The 24,677-nt window shown below is 42.1% G+C and overlaps 1 protein-coding gene across 4 annotated transcripts in view; it reads right to left on the bottom strand.

The window, feature by feature from the left end:
* Positions 1-24,677, bottom strand: part of VEPH1 (ventricular zone expressed PH domain containing 1) — a 337,859-nt gene that overhangs the window by 36,346 nt on the left and 276,836 nt on the right. For all 4 annotated transcript variants that reach the window (XM_083177879.1, XM_083177881.1, XM_083177880.1 and 1 more), the window contains one exon: positions 12,370-12,487. In XM_083177879.1, coding sequence (XP_083034005.1) covers positions 12,370-12,487 — 118 coding nt within the window. The remainder of the gene's footprint in view (positions 1-12,369; positions 12,488-24,677) is intronic.

Raw genomic sequence — 24,677 nt, 5'->3', positions numbered from 1 at the left:
AGGTGTCAAACTCATCAGATGGCCTACGCAGCACCTCTTCGGCTCGAACCAGAATATCATCGGGTTCTTGTTCAGGAACTGCCTTGGTTCTGCGTTTTTTCTTTTTGCCAAATAGTTGAGGCGGGGTGGGGGTTTCCGGAACTCCATAGATTGTTCCCGATGAGTCTTGTGGCTCTGGGGTTGGATTAGGGGTTGAGGTGTGGACCACCTCTATCTCTGTACTTGTTGTCTGTGGAAAAGAAAACAACAACAATTAGTTAACATCACCTTCTCTTTTTTTCAGTTCCCCAACACCGTTCAGGAGTGGCAAAACATCGCTGCTGAATTTGATGAGGCGTGGAACTTTCCTAATTGTGGAGGAGCCATCGATGGGAAACACGTCCGGATCAATCAGCCACCCCACAGCGGTTCGTACTACTTCAACTACAAGGGGTACTTCAGTATTGTGCTGATGGCTGTGGTCAATGCGAACTACGAGTTCCTCTTTGTGGATGTCGGCAGGAATGGTCGGGCCTCAGATGGTGGAACTTTGAAGGACACCAAGTTCTACCACAGGCTCGCCTCCAACACCATGCACTTGCCCACAGCTCAACAAACCAAGCATGGGCTGAACTTTGTATTTGTTGCGGACGAGGCATTTGGGCTTCATGAACACATCATGAAGCCCTATGCCAAGCGTGTACTGGACCACGACAAACGTGTGTTCAACTACAGGCTCTCCAGGGCACGCCGGCTTGTGGAAAGTGCATTCGGGATAATGGCCAGCAGATTCCGCATTTTCCACACAGCCATCAACCTCCGGCTGGATAAAATTGACTGGGCCGTCATGGCGTGCTGCGTCCTGCACAATTTACTTCGCCGCAAAGAAAGAGCACATTGCCCGGCAGGACCAGCACCGCCGGAGGACCCAGATGATCCCAGGGAGGTTGCCCCAATTGTGTCCCTGGAGATGCCGGCCCAGCAGTACCGGGGGACAGCACGAGCCAAACAGGTCAGGGACCAATATAAGGCATATTTCAATGGTGTTGGTGCTGTCCCCTGGCAGGAAGACCACATTTAAAATCTTTTTGGATAAAGGAACAAAAAAATGATTGAAAGAAAGAAATGGGGCAAAGGGGTGATATACACATTGGACCAGTACTTACTAATAACGGCTGGAAACTTTCATCCATGGCCGCTGTCACGTCATCCGCCTCGCCTTCCACCATCATGCAGAGCCCTCGCCTTGGCACCTCCTGGCTGAGTGTGAAGGTCAGCAAGTGGTAATACCACAGCGACGTCTCATACACCTCTCCTGCACCAGCACCGGACCTTTTGGAAGACTGTATTTTTTTATGTTCCTTAAGAAACACAGTCCGCAAATTCTGGATCTTTTTACGGACCCATTCCGTATCAGCCTCTGGGTTGTAGCTCTTGCTAAATTCAAGGAGATCTTGCAGCGCTTGAGCTCTTTTGATTTTATTACTATAGTCTTTCGACTTTGTCTTCCAGAGGCATTCAAGTTCGCGGTATTTCTCTATGAATGCCTCCACAAACTCCTGTTCTTTGACCAGTGCCTGGGACATTCCTGCCAAAAAAAAAAAAAATTTGACAATAGTCTATGTACATATTTTTCAAATGTCAATAGTTTGGTTAATATAAATAGTAGTTAAAATTATATGTTTCATTAAACTGTATATAATTAATAAAAATAAATGTTTTGTTTTTATACATTTAAGAAATTTTAATAAATCATATTTCTATACATTTATCATCTTTACATTACATTTAGTGGTGGTGGCATAATATTTGGTAGGTAGGCCGCAGGGGAAGATTGGCGGCTGGGCTGGCATAATACATCTGGCCACCTTTATTGGTGGGCAGCGGGGACCCAGGTGGGGTGTTGAGGTCAGAGGTGGCCTGGTATGGGCAGCGGGGACCCAGGTGGGGAGTTGAGGTCAGCGGTGGCCTGGTATGGGCAGCGGGGACCCAGGTGGGGTGTTGAGGTCAGAGGTGGCCTGGTATGGGCAGCGGGGACCCAGGTCAGGTGGGGTGTTGAGGTCAGAGGTGGCCTGGTATGGGCAGCGGGGACCCAGGTGGGGTGTTGAGGTCAGAGGTGGCCTGGTATGGGCAGCGGGGACCCAGGTGGGGAGTTGAGGTCAGCGGTGGCCTGGTATGGGCAGCGGGGACCCAGGTGGGGTGTTGAGGTCAGAGGTGGCCTGGTATGGGCAGCGGGGACCCAGGTCAGGTGGGGTGTTGAGGTCAGAGGTGGCCTGGTATGGGCAGCGGGGACCCAGGTCAGGTGGGGTGTTGAGGTCAGAGGTGGCCTGGTATGGGCAGCGGGGACCCAGGTGGGGTGTTGAGGTCAGAGGTGGCCTGGTATGGGCAGCGGGGACCCAGGTGGGGTGTTGAGGTCAGCGGTGGCCTGGTATGGGCAGCGGGGACCCAGGTGGGGTGTTGAGGTCAGCGGTGGCCTGGTATGGGCAGCGGGGACCCAGGTGGGGTGTTGAGGTCAGCGGTGGCCTGCTTACCTGCTGTCAGGTGCGCGCAGTAGAAGACGCCGTGTACTCCTTCGCTGCTGCATCCACGGGGCAATATGGCTGCGGTAGGAGTGTCCAGGAACTCGCGCGAAAACACGGATCGGATGGATGGTCGCGACGACGGAAGCACACTCAATGTGCTAACGATGTGCATATGATCAACACACAATCTGCGGGCGGATCGGCTGATTCTGCTGCAGGAGGCAAAACCGCCAATGCGACATACGAGCTGACGGGAGCGCGCATCCAATCGTTAACGACCACAATCGTGAGTAAAAAACAAACGATAGTGATAAGATTCATGCACAACCATCGTTACGAACGACGAATTGTACCCTAATCTTGCATGAATCTTTCTGGTGTGTATGGGGCCTTAGAATCGCATATAAACCCAATCTAATTATGTTAATTTGGTCTAGGGGTGCCGTGAAAAAAATCTGATACTCTAGGGTGCCTTGATTCAAAAAAGATTGGGAACCCCTGAATTTAGATTTAAAAATATTTCAGATTTTGGAACTTTATGGGGTATATTCAATCACTGTTAAAACTGCTGTCTTGCCGAAAAGACGATAATTTTCGACATGAATAGATCAGAAGGGGTTCCGACCTATTCAGAGCTGGCTGTTTTTTTTTTTTTTGGCAGGTCGAAATGTTTCCGACCTGCCGAAAACCAGGTGGATTGACGGAATAGCCGCCAATCCACCTGCTTTTGACAGAAACACAGCCAAAACCGTAAGGTATCGCTGAAAAATGCCTGCCACTCTTTTCAGAGATCCACACATGCAAAGTTCAAAGTGCTCCAGTGCTGAGACTCTTCTGTGATGCATGACGAAAGATAGGAGGGGGCACGAACAAAGTAACCTACACACTTGATACCACCTCCGCTCTTAAAATGCTGCTAGGTCAAACATTTGGAAGTATTCATAACTTCATGATTTATAACTTCTGAGATACACAAGACACCTCAGAAGTGAGAAAATGAAGGAGCATCACATATGAATGTCATAACTTAGTGGCTGGAACATATCACAAATTGCATATTTAGTGAGGTCAGCAAGAGTGAAGAAAATCTGCCTGCTAATTTATAGGATAACATATTCATAACCTGAAACTAAGCCAGGGCTTTTGAAAAGGACACACAAAAGATTTCCACATTGGAGTCTCTCAGGCTTAAAACAATCTGTGGTTTCTTCATGAGAAACCAGTTAGAACAGCAAAACAAACAATTCTCAGAACTGCTACTGTGAGACATACAGAGTATTTACCAGTGTTACTGCTTTTGTCCTATAAGTATACTGAAATGCATAATCCAACTACCTATACCATGGAATTATTACTAATGTCAGCTGAATTCTTTCACAACTCTCCCACAATCCATTTGATTGCTGGTCACTTTTCTGTGGAACGAGGTTGTCTATCTGTTTTCTCAATAATTACATTTTTGTTGCACGTTTAATTTTTGACATACTGTAATATTCTACTTTAAAAGTAGTCATAATTGCTCATTAGCACAATAATGAAAACATCCTGCCTGCTCTTCAATTTCCTGTTCACTTCTTTTTTCTCTCGAGTCTCCTACGTCTCTCTATTACCACCAATTCATCTGTACTCTCATCCAATTCATACTTTATTTTCTTCCAAACAATTAATATTTCATTTTCCTGTTACTACTATCTATCAATTCATCAATACCGAGAATTTTTTTACCTTAAATGACCATTTCATGTCTCATGCCCACATTTGACGTGTAGTCATTGCCAAATTTAAGTCTCTCCAACTATGTAATTTATTTTGATTTCTTTTCTTTTACAATTTTACCTTTAAGAACCAATGCACATAGCTGATTTTATATCCCAGACACATAAGATAAAAGTGGGGAGGAGGTAGATAGAACGTAGGAATCTGGTTACAGGATTAATACTGTGAGGAGTGGAAGGAAAGAAGAGGGATACATACTTTCACTATTAAAAAGCTTAGGATGTACTTATTATAAGCAAACTTTTTCCATACACTAATGTAAGACATCAATCCACAATAGAACAAGTTACGTCAAAGATATCAAGCCAGTAGGTTTGTGCTTATAAAGGGTCATGGATATCCAAGGCACAAAAACAAATTCATTTTTTTTTTTCACTTGGGGAATATCGGGCAAAATTAGTATGTGATTTCTATGGAGTTAAAAATAAAATAATAAAATAGTTGTTGCATCTCACCCAAAATTTTGAATCAGTATCAGCAAATATTAAGCATCTATGGCATGCTTCTAAGACATCGCATGCGGTTCTCCATTTTTAAATAGCAGCCAACATAGATATTTATGGGGGCTGCTATAATGTCAAATTCACTGTATTCAATTGGCCATAGTACCTAGATCTATCTGTATGGACTATTATTGCATAATTTACAATGGCTGCTTGGCACTTGTGTAGTTTCACGGCGCCAGCATGGCGCCGTGAAACAACACGAGTGCCGGCTGCTCAAATATGCGTGGTCTGATGACCATCCATGTGCTGGTCCCAGATCCAGGAACTTAAGGAATGGATTCTGCCACTCTCAAAAGTAGAATGTGTCAAATTTCTTGAGAGCAAAATGTTTCCACAGATCAGTGCTAGTCTGTGTATTATGTCTAACTCTCACCTAAAGGTGCATACACAATCTATGTTTTTTTGACCAATACGGTTAATCTTGGCCCTTCTGAACAACATTAGTCAAAATATCGTTCAGTGTGTATTCTATGAATGGCAAACGACGAAGGATGATTCTTGTACTCAACGGTCGTTCATCAAGATTGTTCGTCAACTGTGCAGTCAACTCAATTTGATATCTTTAAAAAAAAAAAGCCTATAGACTGTATATAGATTGTTCATCGTTTGTCTTTCGTTAAATCATTCAGTGTGTATGCGCTTTAGTCGAGAACACTGGGGAAGTTCAAGAGAAAATGGTCACCAATGTCTTTCAGTGTATACATCGTCCAGTGTGTATGCACCATTAGACTATTCTGACACTTGTTTGACAAAAGGTTAATCACCAACAATCATTTAAATTTATTACATTCTTCCTTTTTTCTATCTTACATTAACTGTAATATTACCTGTGCCACCACAACTAAGATTTGATTTAATGGCTAAACCTTAGAAAGTTTCTTCAAATATTTATATTATTATTTTGCAATATACTTTATGTATATGCTACTTATCATTATAAAAAATAAACTTGTATAACAGTTATGTGGCATTTATGTTAATGAAATTCACAGGCATTAAATTAAGAACACAGAGACAAAGCTAATTTCATTTTATTTAATATCAATCAGAGAAAAATCATAATGGATATAGAAAATGAATGCAAAAACCCCTCCATATACGTGATAATGTTAGGTAATACTTTCTAATGGAGAAGCAGGAATTATTGAAAAATTCTCAACAAGAATTTGACTCCCATGGACTGTGCGCACTGCTGTGCGTGTCTCATTTAGTTATAAGACTATATTTGCCTGTCAGTTCACCCCCTTTTTCTGAGTCCCCAACAGTGAATTTATGAGTTGTCACCAATATTTACAACAGCTGTTCAACTAGTACTTGAATGAGGAATGCTACAAACATTTTATCTCTGCACGTGTACATCGTAGAATGAAAATATTAGATTCAAAATAGAGACAATCTCTATGAACAATGATACACATGAATAAATTGGTACTTGTTTCCTAGAACAGCACTGCGCTGCGATTTCCCTACGCAGAATACCCCACTAAGCAAATAGTGGGGTATTCATCCACTAAGCAAAATAGCTTAGTGGGGTATTCTGCGTAGGGAAATCGCATTGCATGGGCCATTTTAGTGCCGTGCGATGCGATGCAATGCGATTTTTTCATGTAATATTAGGTATACAATAAGGTAGGTGTTTCCTAGCAGGGCGCCTGTCGGGTCCCATTACATACCTTAACTTTAGGTATGCGATGGGACCCGACTGACCCGATTTCGGGCTTTTTAACTGCAAAAAATCGTGTCCATCGCATGCCATTATAATGGCATGCGATGCGACCGACTCGATTTTCCATTGTATGTAATGTTAAATGGCCATTTAAAATCTGGTCCATTGCATGCCATTATAATGGCATGCGATGCGACCAATGCGATGGACCCGATTTTACATAGGAACCAATGTTAAATGGCCCCCCATACCCGATTTTTTGATTGTATAGCCACCCAGATGGGTTACTTGTATGTCAAATGCCCCCCCCCCCCATTGTTAACGCCACCCCACAATGAACGCCAACCCGAAGCGTGGTGAGCTCAGCGAGCCCGCGAGGGGCGGAGGTACGCGTCCTCCGACCTTTTCATACCCCCACTATCCACGTTGGCGTGGAGTTGATTTCATATAGTGTGGCATGCGCAGCGAGCAAACGAGCCCGAAGCGTGGCGAGCATAGCGAGCCCCGCGAGGGGACGCGTAATACGTCTGAAGTAATGCGCGTCCCCTCGTGGGGCTCGCTGCGCTCACCACGCTTTGGGCTCGGTGGCTCGCTGCGCTCGCCACACTATATAGAATCAACTCCATGCCGACATGGATGGTGGGGGTATGAAAAGACGCGTACCGCCGCCCCTTGCGGGCTCGCTGCACTCGCCACGCTTCGGGTTCACGTTGATTGTGGTGTGGCGTTAACAATGGGGGGCATACAATGAAAAATGGGGTCTCAGGGACCATTTAACATTGGTTCCAATGTAAAAAATCGGGTCAGTCGGGTCGATCGCATCGCATGCGATTTGGTTGCATGCGATGCGATTGACCCGATTTTTGTGACCCGATTGCATACAATTGAAATCGGTGGCGCCATGCTAGTAAAACAAGTACCCACAATAATATGATTGTATGTCATAAAATGAGGTTTTATGCACCCCCCCCCACTATCCACGCCACCCCGAAGCGTGGCGAACGTCCTACGACTTTTTCATACCCTTACTATCCACGTCGGCGTGGAATTGATTTTATATAGTGTGACGAGCCCCGCGTGGGGACGCGGAAAACATGCACTTACCACGCTTCGGGCTCGGTGGCTCGCTGCGCTTGCCACACTAAATAAAATCAACTCCGTGCCAACGTGGATAGTGGGGGTATGAAAACATCGGAGGACGCGTTCCACCACCCCTCGCTGGGCTTGCTGCACTTGGCACGCTTCGGGGTGGCGTGGATAGTGGGGGGAGTGCGTAAAACATAATTGGATGTCATACAATCATATCATTGTATAGCTAATGCAATGGCATCGCACACCCTATAAAATCGCATGCGATCGCATGCGATTTTGCGGGAGGTGCGATGCAATCCCCTGGGGCACACAGAGCAGTGAATAAATGACATTAAAAAAATTGCATCGTGATGTGATGCAATGGCTCTACGTTTGCGTATGTAGAAAATCTGGGCGCCGTTCTAGGAAACAAGTACCAATAAATTATAATTTCTTTGAAAGTTATGCTGGCCACACATCAGATTAACTTTCCTCCAACCATCCAAATAGTTGGTTGAACTGAAAATCTGGTACTCTATGGGGGCAAATGCCAATAAGCAATTTGCTCAAAAGCTCAGGAGAATGGACAAAAACATTCAGTGAAATTGTTTAAATCAAATAGGCCCAACTACAGTACATTGTCTGAGTGACAGCTGTTGTCCATTTTCTGATTTGGGAAACAAATGACTTAATTACAAATTACATTTGCTCCTATCCAGTACCAGGTTTTTATTCCATCCAACCAACTAGTTGGATGGTTGGAGGAAAGTTGGTCTGATGTGTGGCCAGCATTAGGACTTATATTTGTATTACCATTTCTACAGATAAGTATCCCTACTGTACATGCAATGATATTCATTATACAAATAAAAAAAACATAGCTCAGAGCCCTTTCATGGGCATCTGTAATATGCCCCAATATATAGGTGTTCATAAACCCCAAGATTGTATGATACAGATACGTATAACATGCATGGATATTGATGCAAGAGACTTAAGAGAGAATTAAGAACAACATAACTAGGATCTCTCAGAAGAATTTGAGTTTCGTATCACTAAGTCAGATGTATGCTAAAATAGATCTGGGATTGTGTTGAGGTTAGCAAAAGTTGAAAGAAAACTTGCCCGTGTATTAAAAAAGGAGGAGTTCTACTTCTCCTTATCAAGCATCATCTGCACCCAGTTTTGTAGATTGGTATTTTTTGCCACAGTACTTATAGGAAGCAGGCATTTCCTACTGCCCAGATTAAGTCTCTGCCTCCTCGTAAAAATGCTGAAAATGGCCCACTCAGTAGTGAAAAACACAAAGTTGATTAGGTGGATCTCAGCCTCCCACTTTACCCAACTCCTGAAGCCCTGGAACACTGGGCACTCCCCAAAACAGTAATAAAATCTGCCTCCTCATCGGTACATTATACTGCCTGTGTGGGGACAAATAAGTCCTATAATACACAATTAAGAAATGCTTTGTATATGTACTGGCAGTAAGCAGTGTAGCTGACCTCAGCAATGTTTATACTTAGTCATTAATAGAGAGGTTTATGAATTGTGTCAGCCATTGGTGCATCACCTGAATGACCAATTCATGGTCTAGGTCTGAAATTAGGAATTTATAATAGTTTTAAACGGGTCTTACATGATGGAATTGGTCTAGAGAGACATCAGGTCTAAAGTATTATCCCAGTCGGTAGCTGAGGACACCTGTACCATGGAGGATGTGTAAGGTTGTGCTGAAAGAATGCTAGGGTACAAGTCCACAAAATGACACAGTTGCCTCAAGGAATGTCTGGGGTCCCTTCACATTAAAGTCAAGTACAGTAGGTGACTTATAATGTGGACCCTGACCCCCCTTACTCCACACTATAAAAGCATAGGCTGACCCTCTTTTTTGGAAGTCTAAATTACACAAGAACCCGATTTATAGGCACCAAGGCAAGATTTTTGGCACAGAATTTGCCTCTGGTTGTTATTAAAAGTGGATTTTCTTTAGAATGCAATGGTTTGAGGATATTTTGGATAAAGAAACCAAAATAGAAACATTTTTTTCTAATGTGGGAAACCTATATAGACAGCTAATCATCTCCTTTGAAATCACAAATACATGACAGCCTGAAAACTTCAACTTGGTATATGACGCAAATAGCTCCAATTGATCCTCCAATTCACTTGTAAATTACAGAGGAAGAAGATTTGGTCTTCAATATGTGTGGTGGGCGGAGGTCGAGGCACCAATGACCATAAACATGAATGACAAAGTTGACAGCATTTGTATTTTAAAAAAGTTACCTTTATATGTGTCACCAGCACCTCCCTAAAGTAAGCTTAATGTAAGACGCCGCCGTTTAACGATAAGCGCAGAAGGTAAAGCCATAGAAGTTATACAACACAAACCCATATACCATAAGAGACCCCACCCTATATGAACATTTTTTTTTACTTTTAACCCATTGTACGACCTACTACACTATAAGGTCTTTCTGTATTTCATTTCATGTACGAGAAAATTGTCTTCCATCTTTAAAAAGTCAGTCAGTTTTCGGATACCATAACCTCACGTATGTATACTTGTCATCTTTATTAACAAAGTTGGGGCAACCGCAGGTGGTTTTACTTTGTTTATTTCATAAATGACAAACGTTGACACTATGTTGGTCCCTTTTCAGTATTGGTATGTGTAATTCAATCTGTCATACCAAGGATAATTTATATAAATGTCTGTATAACCTATACATTTTAACAATGGTACTGTTTATATTATCATTTGAATTATGTGTGAACCTGACACCTAATGTCTCAATAATAACATTTGGTACTTGTGTAATATCTGGACGCCCGATTTTTTCATTGTATTACATCGCATCGCATCGAGCCCGAAGCGTGGCGAGCGCAGCGAGCCCCGTGAGGGAACGCAGAATAAATGTAAAGTAATCCGCGTCCCCTCGCAGGGCACGCTGCTCTCGCCACGCTTCGGGCTCGGTGGCTCGCTGCGCTCGTCACAATATATAAGATGCTCCATGCGTAGTTGGATAGTGGGGGTATGAAATCACCCATGGGTGACTATACAATTAAAAATCGGGTCTTTACAATGAAAAATCGCATCGCATCGCATGCCTTAAGTAGAGGCATGCGATGAAAAAATCGGGCGCCCAGATAATACACAAGTACCAAAATTTGTTTTAAAAAAAGTGGAACTTCCTGATCATGGATGTGAACAATTTTAGAGCCATACTCAACTTCAAGTGATGTATTAGCGTAAACATCTTGATCTTGGAACCAATCGGACAAGAATCTGATCAGGTAATTATGAATTAGAATATTTGGTAAATGTATCTCCCCTTTAGATTTAAGTTGATACAACTTCCTAAGGCTAATGCGAGCCATGCCCCCTGCCATAGAAATGCCTAAAAAAACACATTAATTAGCCGAATGTCCTTTGTAGTGAGGAGAATGGGTAGTGCCTGTATCATGTTAAGGAGATAGTGAAGAGTCATCAGCTTGATAAGAGCAGCCCTACAAAGGGTGAGTCCAAGGAAGAAGTAGTAATTGTGGGATGGAGAAACATTGCCCTTGATTTGTTTGTATTGGGGGGGGGGGGGGTTGTTACTCCAATGGATAATCTAAAATTGCTGGAAGGTCCTTTGAACAAAGTTATGAGGCTGTGCTGGTTCACAGACACTCGAGAAATTTGGAGATAACTAAAATGATGGTGTCATATGAAAATGTACATATTAGTAACCAGAGTTTTCACATCAAAATCCATAAATCCTTATCTGTCTGAACCTGCCACATATCTCCTTTCTCACCAAACTATGAGTATTTAACATTTATTCTAGAGAAATAACAAAGGTTGACTCCTTGGGAAAATTTTCTAAGATGGGAGTTCTTTTTCACATGGGATGTTGCTAAGGACAACCAAACAGATACTATCTATTATCTTCTAGAACATGGGTCTTCAAACTGTGGCCCTCCAGATGTTGTTGAACTACATGTCCCAGCATGCCCTGACAGTTTTGGCATGCTCTTATAGGAAAAAATGTGGCAACGCATGTTGGAACATGTAGTTTCACAACATCTGGAGGGCAACAGTTTGAAGACCCATGTTCTAGAAGGTGCTAAATAAATAAGTAGTAGATTCTGATTGGTTGCCTATAGCAACATCCCATATGAAATAGATCTCCCATCTTAGTAAATTTCCACCCTTGAGTCCCTTCCTTAAAGAATTCAGATGTATTAAAACCCAACTTATGTATACATTAGCAGTGATTATACTGTTTCCTTGACACTGTGAAAGGTGTTTTTTTTTTTTTACCATATCTCAGTGTAGAGATCTGATAGGATGCAGAGCTTGAGGCATGTTTCATCTGATATCCATGAGTTTATTACACTTTAACATTACTTTAAATAAGAAACTTCCCATATGGAAACAACGGCCATCTTGATTTCCTAGGACACCATGAACTGATACAGAAACTCTTAGGGGTAAATTCACTATGCTTCTAAAATGATATTGCTCATGGCAACCATCCGATTCTGTCTATCATCTTCTAGGATGTAATAGAGAAATGATAGACATAATGTAATTGGTTACTATGGGCAACATGACCTATTTTAATTTTTAGAAGCTTTAGTAAATGTACACCTTAGAGTCTCTGAAATCGAGACCAATACTAGGAAATGTATTGCTGGGCTCATTGCAATATCCCCAAGTGTGTACAGCTCAGGTTTTATAAAGCACAGTACACTGTGTGGTTTCTAGTGTCGTCATAAGCAATGGAAAGCATGCTTCCTTCATTTTCCCTATAGCTTTGGCATGAACTTTCTCCTCACAGGCTGAATAGTTATTTATTACCTGTTGCCTTCTCAGGATTGTTACACATAAAGCACAGCCACGAACCCGTTTCCTCGCTAAATCCAAACAGATCAAAAAACCTTACTTCTTCCAAGTGCATGTGCACAAGATCCAGATCCTAGAACAAAGCATACAAAACAAGCATTATTACTTTTGGACATAAATATAAAATATATACCAAGATTTGAAATTATTTATATCCTAACAAAAGTCCCAGGAGCCACAGCCCGGGACATTTCACGCTGAGCCTAACATCAATCACGATAAGTTGTGCTAGACATTTGCCAAAGGTTTGAATGAAATTAGACAGGACAGCTTTCACTCCGATAAAAACAGAATCTAATGGCATGTAGGAACCACAAAGAACCTCAAACTAAAGATCAGAAACGGTCTGTTTATAGGAATTAAAAAATGGGAAGGCTATAGATGGCCAGTGTGGTTCACATCTGCCATTAAATGCTATGGAATTTAAAAAATGAAAGCTGTTCTATGTCATTTCACTCAAAATCTTGGCTAACATCTATTACAACATACTGTACACAACTGGTAATAAGCTAAGTACAGTATAACATTCCTGGATTCAAGGCTTCAGTTAGATGGTATATATTTTAGTTTAGTAAAATTACTGTAAAGTCCATATTCAATATAGTATGTTGATCCTGCATCCACAATTTCTGTTTGGTTGCACCACATCCTGAGCATAAATGAACCAGCTAACTGTAAAGTTATAGCCTGAACTTGGAGCATTTTTAATGAATATTTGCAGAGACTATGGCAAAAAACACATTATGAAGAGTGTTTGCAATTTTGCCGATACATATTTAATACACATATCTTAATAAATAAATAATAAAATTAAGGGGTGTTCACACAGTGCAATTTCCTTGGATTCGATCGGGATCGAATCAGGGATTGAATAGAATCGGATTGTAAGCATTCAATTTCAGAATCAGAATCACTTTATTGGCCATGTATACACTCGTATACTAGGATTTTTTTGTGGATACAGTGCAGCTACAAGCATGGTACAAGAGGGATGACATGACATACATACATACATACATACATTGCATCAGTTGCGCATACAAATGACAATTCACATGTTATGATTTGCAAGGTTAGACAGAGCAGGTAGGTGTTTAGATTAGCAATATCTTAGAGTACATTGTTCAATAGTTGAATAGCTGTCGGGAAGAAGCTTTTTGCGGTTCTTGACGACTTGGCAGGGATGGACCTGAAGCATCTACCTGATGGGAGAATATCAAACAAGTTATGGCCAGGGTGGAGCTTGTCTGCCACGATCTTCCCAGCTTGCTTCTTGACCCTACTTAAGTATTGTTCCCTTACACGGGGGAGGTCCGTCCCAATAATCTTCTCTGCTGTCCTCACCACTCTTTGCAGGCTTCGTTTGTCAGATTCATTGGCCCCTCCATACCAGATTGTAATAGAGGAACATAGAACGGACTCCACGATAGCAGTGTAAAAGAGTTGCAGACTATATAGTACAGATCTGTACTATATAATCTTGCCTGCACAGTTTATTTTTCTATTAAATTTTGATGCCCTGGGGCCGCATCGAATACGCCTGAAAAACCGTCTGATGTCCATTTGATTTTGATCAAATTCAATTTGATTATGCTTATATAAACAAAATCGAATAGAAAAATAGACCAAATCGAATCATTAGAAGTATGTAAAACAAGATAATTCAATCATACTGTATAAATTAGAAAACTAATAAATGTGAATGAGTTATAAACAGACAGTACTTAAGATACACTCTCCATTGGGCTGCATAATTTATTAGGCTACTTGCGACAGTACTCATACACTATAAATACGAAACATGATCACTGGACATGACCACTACAATATTATTATATCTTAAAGACATAATTTGAATACATTTGAACTTTTAAACATACAAGTTAAAAACAGTTATACCGCTTTAATTCTGGAGGCGCACCCGGGATTCGGACACGTGTCCTTCCCAGGAGCTACCCAGCAATTGCAAGGTGAAACTCCCCTCAATAAACCGGTTCGCTGATGTCATACTGGGGCTGGGCCAAGCAGCGGCGAATCACTGGGGGGGGGGGGGGGGGGGGGGGTAATATGCCGGGTTGCTGGACCCAGGTTTTTCTTTTTGCTACTTTCACATTGCCCAGAGTTATATGAGTTATATGTGTGTTGTGAAAGGGATATTAGAGGACATTCAACTGCCAGCAATTTTTTGCCCAGCCATATAAGTGAAACAAGCCTGTGCAGCAACCCCGTTTCATACAAAAGTGTTATCTGCCCCCTAAAGTAGTGAGCATTTTTGTGTGAAGATGACATTCGACTGCCCAGATAACGAATGCTAGATGGGGTGCCGCTGCCAGTATTTAAGCAATCTACAGTAATGTGCACCCCTCACCAGCATTTGATTCCCTTGTTATTAATGCATCCAGCAAAAAACAGAACTCTGCCAGGAATATCATAAGGAAAATACCTTTTCTGGTAAAAAATAACATACATCTCAACATTGGAGGAGAGAGTCTGTAGATAATGGGCATGGCCATGATGTGAAATTGCCATGCTTGTACCACGGAGGGGGCATGGGCACATCTGAGAGGACGCTTCCCTTGTTTGACTTCAATTGCACAAGACTAGTAGATAAAGATTTTGAGAACATACATACATAGAGTCCCCTCCAGTAGGAATTACTATATGCTAAAATTACAAATAGTTGTTCGGGGTGTGCTACCACTGGACAAGTATTGGGATAATGAAACGGTAAAGAACAAGATTTGTCTATATGAGGTGCACCAAAGTAGAATACGATATAAATAAAAAATAACTTTTATTAATTCTAATAAAACTGCGAAATATAAAAACACAAGAATGTGAAAAAGACAGACAAATGTGAATGTTTAAAAATCCTGTGCCAGGATTCCAGTGGAGCAGGTTCTGAAATACAAGGAGGGAGCTCAGACTAGCTAGGGTCAAAAGGTCGACACAAACATTAGGTCAACATTGGGAAGGTTGACAGTCAAAAGTTTTTCAAAAAAATTTGTCCCACATGTCGACATGGTCGGCATGGACAGCTTATTGGTGCACCATGTTCTCTTGCATGGCTTACTGCACTCACACTATTCTATTCTCCCTCCGTGCCCTAGTGGATGGTAGGGCAGGAAATTCCACCTGTCAGAACATGTCAGCTCAAAAAAAAAGTGAAAAACCCATGTCGACCTTGTGAAAGTCAAACTTCCTAATGTTGACCTAATGATTGTGTCAACCTTTTGGCCCTGTTGACCTTAGACATGTTGACCATTTTCAGGTGTCAACTTAAGGCCTCTCGACCTGCAGTGGTCGACCCAATGTATGTTGACCTTAATAGTGTCGACCTAATGACCATATACCATCTGAGCCTTTGAGGAAATCTGTAATGTACCCCCTGAGGCCTCCTGATTGGCAGCTGGCCAATGCTGTATGACAATTGGGCATTCCAGTCATGTGATCAGACAACATGGCTGCGCCCAGTGGCCTCTTGCTGCTGAGAGGGCCAGAACACAGAGGCGGGGAGCTCAGATGCCTACATGTCGGAAGCAGGGGAATCCAAATGGCAGCACTCACCAGATAATCCAGACAGGTAGGTATCTCACCTGCCGGACTGTGGAAATTACTAGATCGTAACAACCAGATAACTACTGATTCCAATTTAATCATATGGGAAATAATGTTTAAAGTTGATGAAAATAATTTAAGCTGAAAGTATTGCAAAACATAGGGAAACAAATGGCGAAACCACCTCAGTATGACATGAAGAAAGGATTTTTTTTTAAATATACTGTAATTGCAGGCAGATACAAAATAGGAATAACATAAGTGACTTGAAACAGTAAACAAGTATAACCACCAGGGAGGGTGGATTTGATTTTTGACAAAGAACATATTGATGGAGATAGAGGATATTTCATGTGAAATCAGATTGAAATTGTTTATAAGATTGGTTTGTGTCTTAACCACAAACTAATATGTGGCTTGAAAAATAACTACATACAATGGTTTTGGCATATCCTGTTATGATGCAGCCAATATGTTGAGAATCTGTAAACTAGTATAAGGGGGATCTCCGAAAATAAAACATGTGAACTACAGTATAGTGTACACTTTCTTTTTAACATGGTTGCTAGGTGTGTACCCAACTTTTTAGATTTGGAAACTGCTAATATGCATTCGTCATATGGGATTACCAGGGGTGGATTGGCCCACCGGGAAACCGGGCCAAAACGCCATAAAAACGGGCCGGCCGCGCTGACCCTGGACTGTTTGGGCACTTTGCCCACATCCAAGATGGCCACGGGAGGGCTACTGCGCATGCGCAAAAGCGCGGAGCACCTCCAGTGGTACTTTGTGTGCGGCGTCAGCGCGGGCTCCCATAGCTCCCGTTCCCCACCTGGGGGCAGCAGAGCAGGTGAGCCCCCCCACCCCGCACAACAAACACTGCCCGCCGCCTCGCTCCCCCGGCATTACAACAGCGCTCCCCCCCCGGGCAGCCTCCGCCAGCACCCCAAAGTTAATTTACTTTCTATACTGCTTGTCACTGCAGTATTATGTTCTACTAGCCCCCCCCCCCCCCCCCCCCCGGGCTGCCGTCTTTGTCTGCCCAGAAATACTGCAAGTTATTGTAGATGTATACTGTGTTGCTTTAATGTTGAGGGTAGGAAGTAGCATCAGTGGCAGAAATACCATAGGTGCAAGGGATACAGGTGCTATGGGGTCCGGGCTGAAGGGCCCACAGCTCCCCTGCACCTAGGGCTGCTATGAGGGAAGAACAGCTGGTACTACTGTACCACTCAAGAGCACAGGGGAGGCCCACAGCACACCACTGATCCCACCTGTAAAATGCTTCTATGTCAGAATAACTACTGCTCTACACACCCCCCTGTCAGACACTGAATGTCACGAACTATGATAACTAAGCCTACCAGCTTGGGGATGGATGTGACCTGAGGCAAGGGTGTGGAGTCTTACCATGTCAGACAACACAAGACTGATTGACAGCATGGAGCAGAACAAGGCAGAGCTGAACTAGCAGGACAAATAAAAAACCAGGTAAACACCAAACATACTAGAATGTTGTGACACCGATTAGTGCACTATGGCCAATACTATTTTTTTTTTTTTAAATGGGTCCAGGAACTCCGGGTCAGGGGATGGATTGATTAAATAAAATAGATAGATTGTGAGAAAGAGAGAGAGAGAGAGAGGGAGAGAGAGAGAAAGAGAGAGGGAGAGAGAGTAGATGTATATATTGTATTTAGAAACAAAGGCACTCACAGGTGACTTTAAAATAAAACTTATCTTATGGAAAGTACATTTTGGTCCAGAAATGGTTCTGCAACCCAGTCCCTGATGATGTCATATTTAATCAGAGGTTCAGGAACTGAGTTCCTGCTGAAAAATAGCACTATAGCAGTGCCTGCGCAACAGGAAGAGCAAAAGAAAAGCAATCCATGGGAGCCCTGTCCCCGCCCTAGTCCTGCACCCACCAGCCACTGGCGATCCCTTCCCCTATTATCTTTACTCTGCTCATGGTGAAGCTCTGCTACATGCACACAGAGTAAACACCCTCCTCCACACAGTTACTACTTCTGCCACTGTCTTTACTTGGTTTTTCACTCCCCTCCTCCTCCTCCTCCTCCTCATAGAGCTTCCGCATTGGCTGTCCATCCATTCCCTAGCACCCTCCGCCTCCTTATCCCATCCCTACCAGACTGCAGCTCACTATACCCTCTCTACAGCCTGGCATCTCTCTATCCCTTCCCAATTGCCTAGCATTTTAATATAATCTCCCTACCACCCTGTGGTTCTCTGTTCCCTACATTTGGACCAGTGTCTCTTTATCCTCTCCTTACTGCCCTGGGTCTCTCTATCTCCTTCCTACTGCCCTTCATGGCCTTATCTGCTCCCTACCGCCTGCAATTCTGTCTCTTCCTGCCTTATTGCCTTCCTACTGCCCTTCATCTCTCTATTCCCTCCCTACCACCCAGCAGCTCTCTATCCCCTCCCTACCAACCTGTATATCTCTGTCCCCTCCCTCTTGCCCCCTGCATCTCTCTACCTCCTTTTTACTGCCTAGAGTCTCTATATCCCCTCCCTATTTCCCTGCATCTCTCTATCTCCTCCCTACCGCCCTGCTTCTGTCTTTCCCTTGCCTACCACCCTGCATCTGTCTATACCCTCCCTACTGCTCTGCATCTGTATATCCCCTCCCTACCACCCTACATCTCTCTTCTCCTCCACATGGCCATGTGTCTCTCTATTTCCTCCCTACCACCCTGCACATCTCTATGTCCTCCCTACTGCCTAGTGTTTCACTATACCCTCCCTACCCACAACGCAGTGGTTCCCAAACTTTTTGGAATCACGGCACCCTAGAGCATCAACATGTTTTCAAGGCACCTCTATGCCAAATGTGTATTATTGATAAATACATAAACAAAAATTAAATAAAGTGAATTGGATTTATATGTCATCCTACTGGTGAGTTATATAGTAAGGAACAGAATAGGCTTCTATAGTATTTGTCCACATATGCTATGATTGATGGCTGCAAGCATTGGTTTTGCCTTTTACAGTACATTGACCATAAATAATTTGAATTAGTCTTGAACCATTAACCCAAGGCACCCCTGCAAGATTTACAGGGGTGGGGTCCTGGGGTGCACACCAATTGAGAGGTGCGACCCTGCGGAGACCTTTCAGTAGAACTGCATACAAAGTCAAAGGTGTGCAGGTGCACAAATTAAACTCCCAATTTCAACTGCAAGATTCTCTGGGCAGGGTTTGGGAACCACTGCCATAGCATCTCAAAGTTTTTTTGCTTTTATTAAATGGATGCGATTTCAAGATTTTGCTAAAGGGCCCACAAAGTTCTAGTTATGCCCCTCAGTGGTATCACTAAAATGAATTTGTTATTCAGGGAGAGGGCCTCTGCAGCCATTGGCCAGCATGTATGCAGCTATTAACATCACACTACAGATCTTCAGAGTCCTGTGGTGATAACCACACAGACCTCTTTCCAATTATAGCAAAGCATGTCATGAAATAAAGGTAACATGTCTACATTTACTCTTTCACGTTTGTACTTTTAGAGCTTAATTCTACATTTGTTGAAATATTCCTATACATTTACTTTCTCATGTTTAGTGCATGTGGTACCTCCACTACCACCCAAGGCAAATAAAACATAAATCAATCAGACCTGTAGCCTTGTGCTTTTCTGTACAAATAGGGGAACAGAACTGGAACATGGTGTAACAAAATCCCTGGAAGTGCTAGAAATATCCCCTAGTGTTTCATTAGCATTATTTTACTTATGTTGTAATCCCAATGATGTTTCCTATCATGTAATTTAGCCAGTAGAGTTCATAACACAGTGCTAATGAAATGTGATCTGATCTTCACTCACGGTAATTGGAAATAGATGTTTTCTGCCAGGGGCTGGCTGGCAACTTTTAGCCTGGGGGGCAAGTCCAGAGCACTGGCCCACCTCTCTGCCCTTTCCTGAGCCACGGCCACCTCAACCTCCGTCCTCCGACCACCAGCTCTTCCTCCCACGTGACGTCAGACGCAGTGAGTGACAGTCACTGGAGGTGGAACTTCATTTATAACGGGCAGCCCTCCCCTAGTTATGGCCCTGGACTTGTCCTCGGTGAGGGAGGCTGGTGGCCATGTTACTGTGGACGCGGCCATGTTCTGACTGAAAGCCACGGCTGCTGCTGCAGCAGTAACTGGATACAGTCAATACACTGGATCACAGGCTGCCCTGCAGCAGTAACTTATACAGCGGCCCAGGGGGCACATGGCAGCCTGCCCCCCCCAGCCTGCCCCTGTTTTCTGCTAAGGCAGGAAACAATAAATATTACTGTAACCAATTCTATATTCAAGATGCAACTGCTAGGTGCCAATGATATGCCTCCAAACAGGAGTATATGGCTCCGACTAGGTCTATATAGCCCTAATTGAACCTTGCTTATGTTAGACAATCCAGTTCTACCTCATCAGCTCTGTAAATGTAGATGGAAAAAAACACCCCTAATATTTATCAATATTTATGCTGCCATTGCTACTAGTCATGTCTATCCATAGCGTTCTTCACATATGTGGGCGGGGGTCAAGTGGAATACCACAGCACATATGAAAAAATAAATGAAAAGAAAATGAATTAAAATAAAATAAAAGGGATTATATTTACTAAAGCTTCTAAAAATGAAAAAAAGGTAATGTTCCTCTTAGCAACCAATCAGATGGTGTCTATCATTTTGTAGGATGCAATATGAAATGATAGACAGAATCTGATTGGTTGTTCTGGGTTACATCACCACTTTTCATTTGTAGAATCTTTAGTAAATTTACCCCTTACACAACGGTACATTGATAAAATAATATCCTGTATGATAATATAACCAGTATACGGTGGTAGCAATCTTTTTAAAGTCCTGTTGAGCATACTTTAATATACAACTGAGGGATATATAAGCCTATTTTTGTTGAAATACAGTATTCCCCATACACTGATAATAAATAATTTAGTAATTTACTGGAAAAGTACACATATCTGGAAACACTTTCTGCTTTGGCAAATCCAAACTTACTGACTTGTTCTCCAACCGCTGTCTATATAGCAGAATCATTTGTATTTCGAAACCTGCTGGGTATATAATTCTTGAATGGTGCGCCAGAATACTATATCAAATGGACCAACATGCCAAAGGATTCTTACAAACACAACAGGACTTTGGACCTGGCAAAGTTCTAAACATCAATAGCAACAGCACTTTAAAGGAAAAATGTTTTGTGCTCATAACAGACATTCTGTTAGAGATAAATGTCAAATGAAAGCATAATGATTGGGTTGTATATATTTTCCATGTTGTGAAACATTGCAAATTAAAAGCTTATGATAAGTGCCAATGTTAAGGTCTTATAAAGCGCACACACTGATCAAATAATGAATCAGTATGTTGATTGATCTACAGATTTAAAGTCTTTCAGCATAAACAAAGTAACGGAACTGAAACATGGAAGGTACAACACACTACTCTAAGCACAGATAGTGAACTAGTATATTGCCATAAACTGAAAAACAACTACAACAAAGACATGCCTAGTGGGATCAAATGATTATCTCAAATAAATGAAAGTTGCAATATAATTTCTCATTTTAAACGATGCTAGAAAAAGTGGAAAAAGGGAAAGTTGAAAAAGTAAGTGGGGTAAGAAGTATATTTAAGGCTATTGCACGTTGTCTACTTCCAAGACTTCCAATATGAGACCGGAAAAATAATGATCATGCTGGTGACAATGCAACGGTGGTTTATTTATTGGAGTAATCAAAGATGGTTTCTTGACCGACACCGTCTGTGATTTGTCCATTTAGTAGCAACTGAAATATGTTGGATGAAATGGGATGGGTTTTCCCACAGGCTTTACCACTGGCAATCAGATCTCAAATTTGCCAACATGGAGAAACCACTTACTATCGTGAGGGTAGGGGAGTGGCATAAGGTAAATGTTACTAGAAAAATATAAGGCACGGAAGGGAAGGAGAGATTGCAGAATGTGCATAACAGTGAAATTAATTAAATATAAACTGATCACCTATACAAAGAGAAACATAACTGTCTCAGGAGGACATACGACATATCACAAGCATATCTTTATATGATGTACAGTAGGTACAGTATGAATCTATGATGGTCATGCAATGATAGGTGGGCATAGAAATTTCAATTGCAGACAGTGGGCATAAGGGTCATGGCTGCCCAAGACAAGCATGAGACTTTAGTATAGGCTCTATCTGGTGGGAAGTGGACTGTGTTATGACTGATGCTGATTTGCTCAGCACAGTTTTGCATACAGAGGGGCACTATGGAGGCCATGAGTCTGTGGTGGAGACCGTTATTTGTGATAGACAAGGGATGCGCTTTGGCTTGCACCAGGGACAGATGAACAATGGGGCGGATGGAGCATATACTTTATATATTTAACGAGATACACCTAGGCTTATAGTGAATGGGTTCTACATGCCTACAGTACATCGCATTGTATATTTTCAACTCCAGAACCATTAGACCATGGGTCCTCAAACTGCGGCCCTCCAGATGTTGTGAAACTACAATTCCCAGCATGCCTTGCCACAGTTTTAACACTCCCTTATAGGAAAACTGTGGCAAGGCATGCTGGGATTTGTAGTTTCACCACATCTGGAGGGCCGCAGTTTGAGGACCCATGCATTAGACCCTTAATCCAGTCAAGGCTGGCACAATCCTGGTATAATGGGCACTGTATTGTGAAGACTTATCAAAAAAATGCACTAAGAGCGAATGGGCACGAATTTAGATTGAATGGGTACGAATCTCCCATTCTCAGCCAGGAATAGCACATTGTAAATTTACTAAACTGAAAAATCATCTAATTTTCCTTATTTATTGATTAAAATCATGATAGAAAACACAAATACAAATCAATAGACCATCGACCATACTTAGCAGGACTTTCCATAGGCACCTGGACAACATGAAAGTTCACTATCATTTGTATAAGCAAAGTTGGCCAATAAATCAGCTCAAAATATGAAGGGCAAATAGACTACCTTTCGCCATTCGAGTTGGCAAAAAACTGCACAGATCACTCAGATCCATGCAATGCTTCTGTATACTACATTAATAGAAGGGGTTAAAAATAAACAACACCAAAAAAATACAAAAAAAACAATGGAGTTGCGCCTCTTTCTAAGTATAACCAACCACGGGCACTTTGAGCCGGTGATGGTTCCAAAAATACAGGGAAAACATTGAGTAGCGGTTCCCTTGTATTTAAAGAACCAGCACTTGGCTCTTGGCCTTATTACAAAAACACATGGGACAAAAGATGTAGGGGTCCCTGATATTTCTGAAAGCGCCAGTCTCCACTAGTCAGTAACATAATGCCACAGAGGGGAGACACTTATATATATATAGGTCCACGTGGCCATGACATTACCCCCCAACTAGTCAGCCCTGGCGGGGTCCCTGGGAGAGTGGTCTCCCCCTACAGGGCACCCAAAGGCCAGGACTGATGCCCATGCTATCTCCGGAACCCCTGTGCATTGGGACCAGGTTGGTAGCAATTGTTTTAAGATTTAAATAAATATATTGTATTTGGCTGTGGAACTAAAAATTCCAACAAGCCTCCCTGCATGCTTGTACTTGGAGAACCACAAGTACCAGGATATGGAACATTAAAAGTCCTGCTGGCACTTGTAGTTCTACTTAAGAACAAATGTAACAAAAACACATGCTGACACAGTATAACTTTAATAAACATACATACATACATACACACACACACACACACACACACACACACACACACACATACTTACCTATGTTAACACGTGGGCCTCAGTCCACTTGTTCAGTTGAAATCCTGTAGGAACCGGTTAAAAAAAATAATCCCTTATATTCAATGTAGATCATGTCCTCTTTGGTCCCTGTAGGCATCCAAGGGTTTACAATAAAAAGCGCAGTGATGGGGATTCCGCTGACTTTTGTCAATGGAAATACCCTCAGCCAATCAGGAGGAGGTCCGCTGGTGATTGGCTTTCCGCGTCCTATAGAACACAATGTTCTGAAAATAACGTTGAGTTCTATGATGGGAATGGCAATTCAGCCTGGCCAAAAAATTAATAGAAGCTAACCACAATCTGACAAAAAAAAAAAAATGAGTACAAAATTTAAATCTATCTAACCCATAATACTGCTAATTACATGGTCACTTTATGCAAATGGAAAATGACAAGTTTATAGAGGAAATTCCGTAAGATTGTTTAAACATTTGGCATGAGCTGCTGTTGTTTCTAGGGCTCTTATTGCAGCACTCTGTTCAGTCTTCAATATGTGAAGGGCAGTTTATAACGTTAAATTGTCAATTGTTATTGCTATATTTTATTCAAGAGTGAAAAATCATCAAAAACATATTTTCCTAAAAAAATTTTTTTAGCAAAACATCCACTCTTTAATGGTAACATGAAAGCTTGAATTGGCATTACTATTGTATTGTCAAGAAATGGAAATCAAGTAAAGAGTATTTTGTTTCCTCCGATGTCTAAACCTATTTTACAAACGTTTCTGCTTGGAAAACAATCATCTATTTGTAGCATGCAATATGTCATTGATATGTAAGGGATCCATTTTGGCTCAATAGCAAGGTTTTGAATTCATTCTTTTTTAACGCTTGGTGTTAATGTAACGAGTATAACACCAATTACGTGATAATCTATG

This window comes from Crinia signifera, chromosome 3 (assembly GCF_055691185.1).
Source record: "Crinia signifera chromosome 3, ASM5569118v1, whole genome shotgun sequence".
Taxonomy (NCBI): Eukaryota; Metazoa; Chordata; class Amphibia; order Anura; family Myobatrachidae; genus Crinia; species Crinia signifera.
Note: the sequence above shows the minus strand (reverse complement) of the source record. Positions and strands in the feature narration are given on the sequence as shown.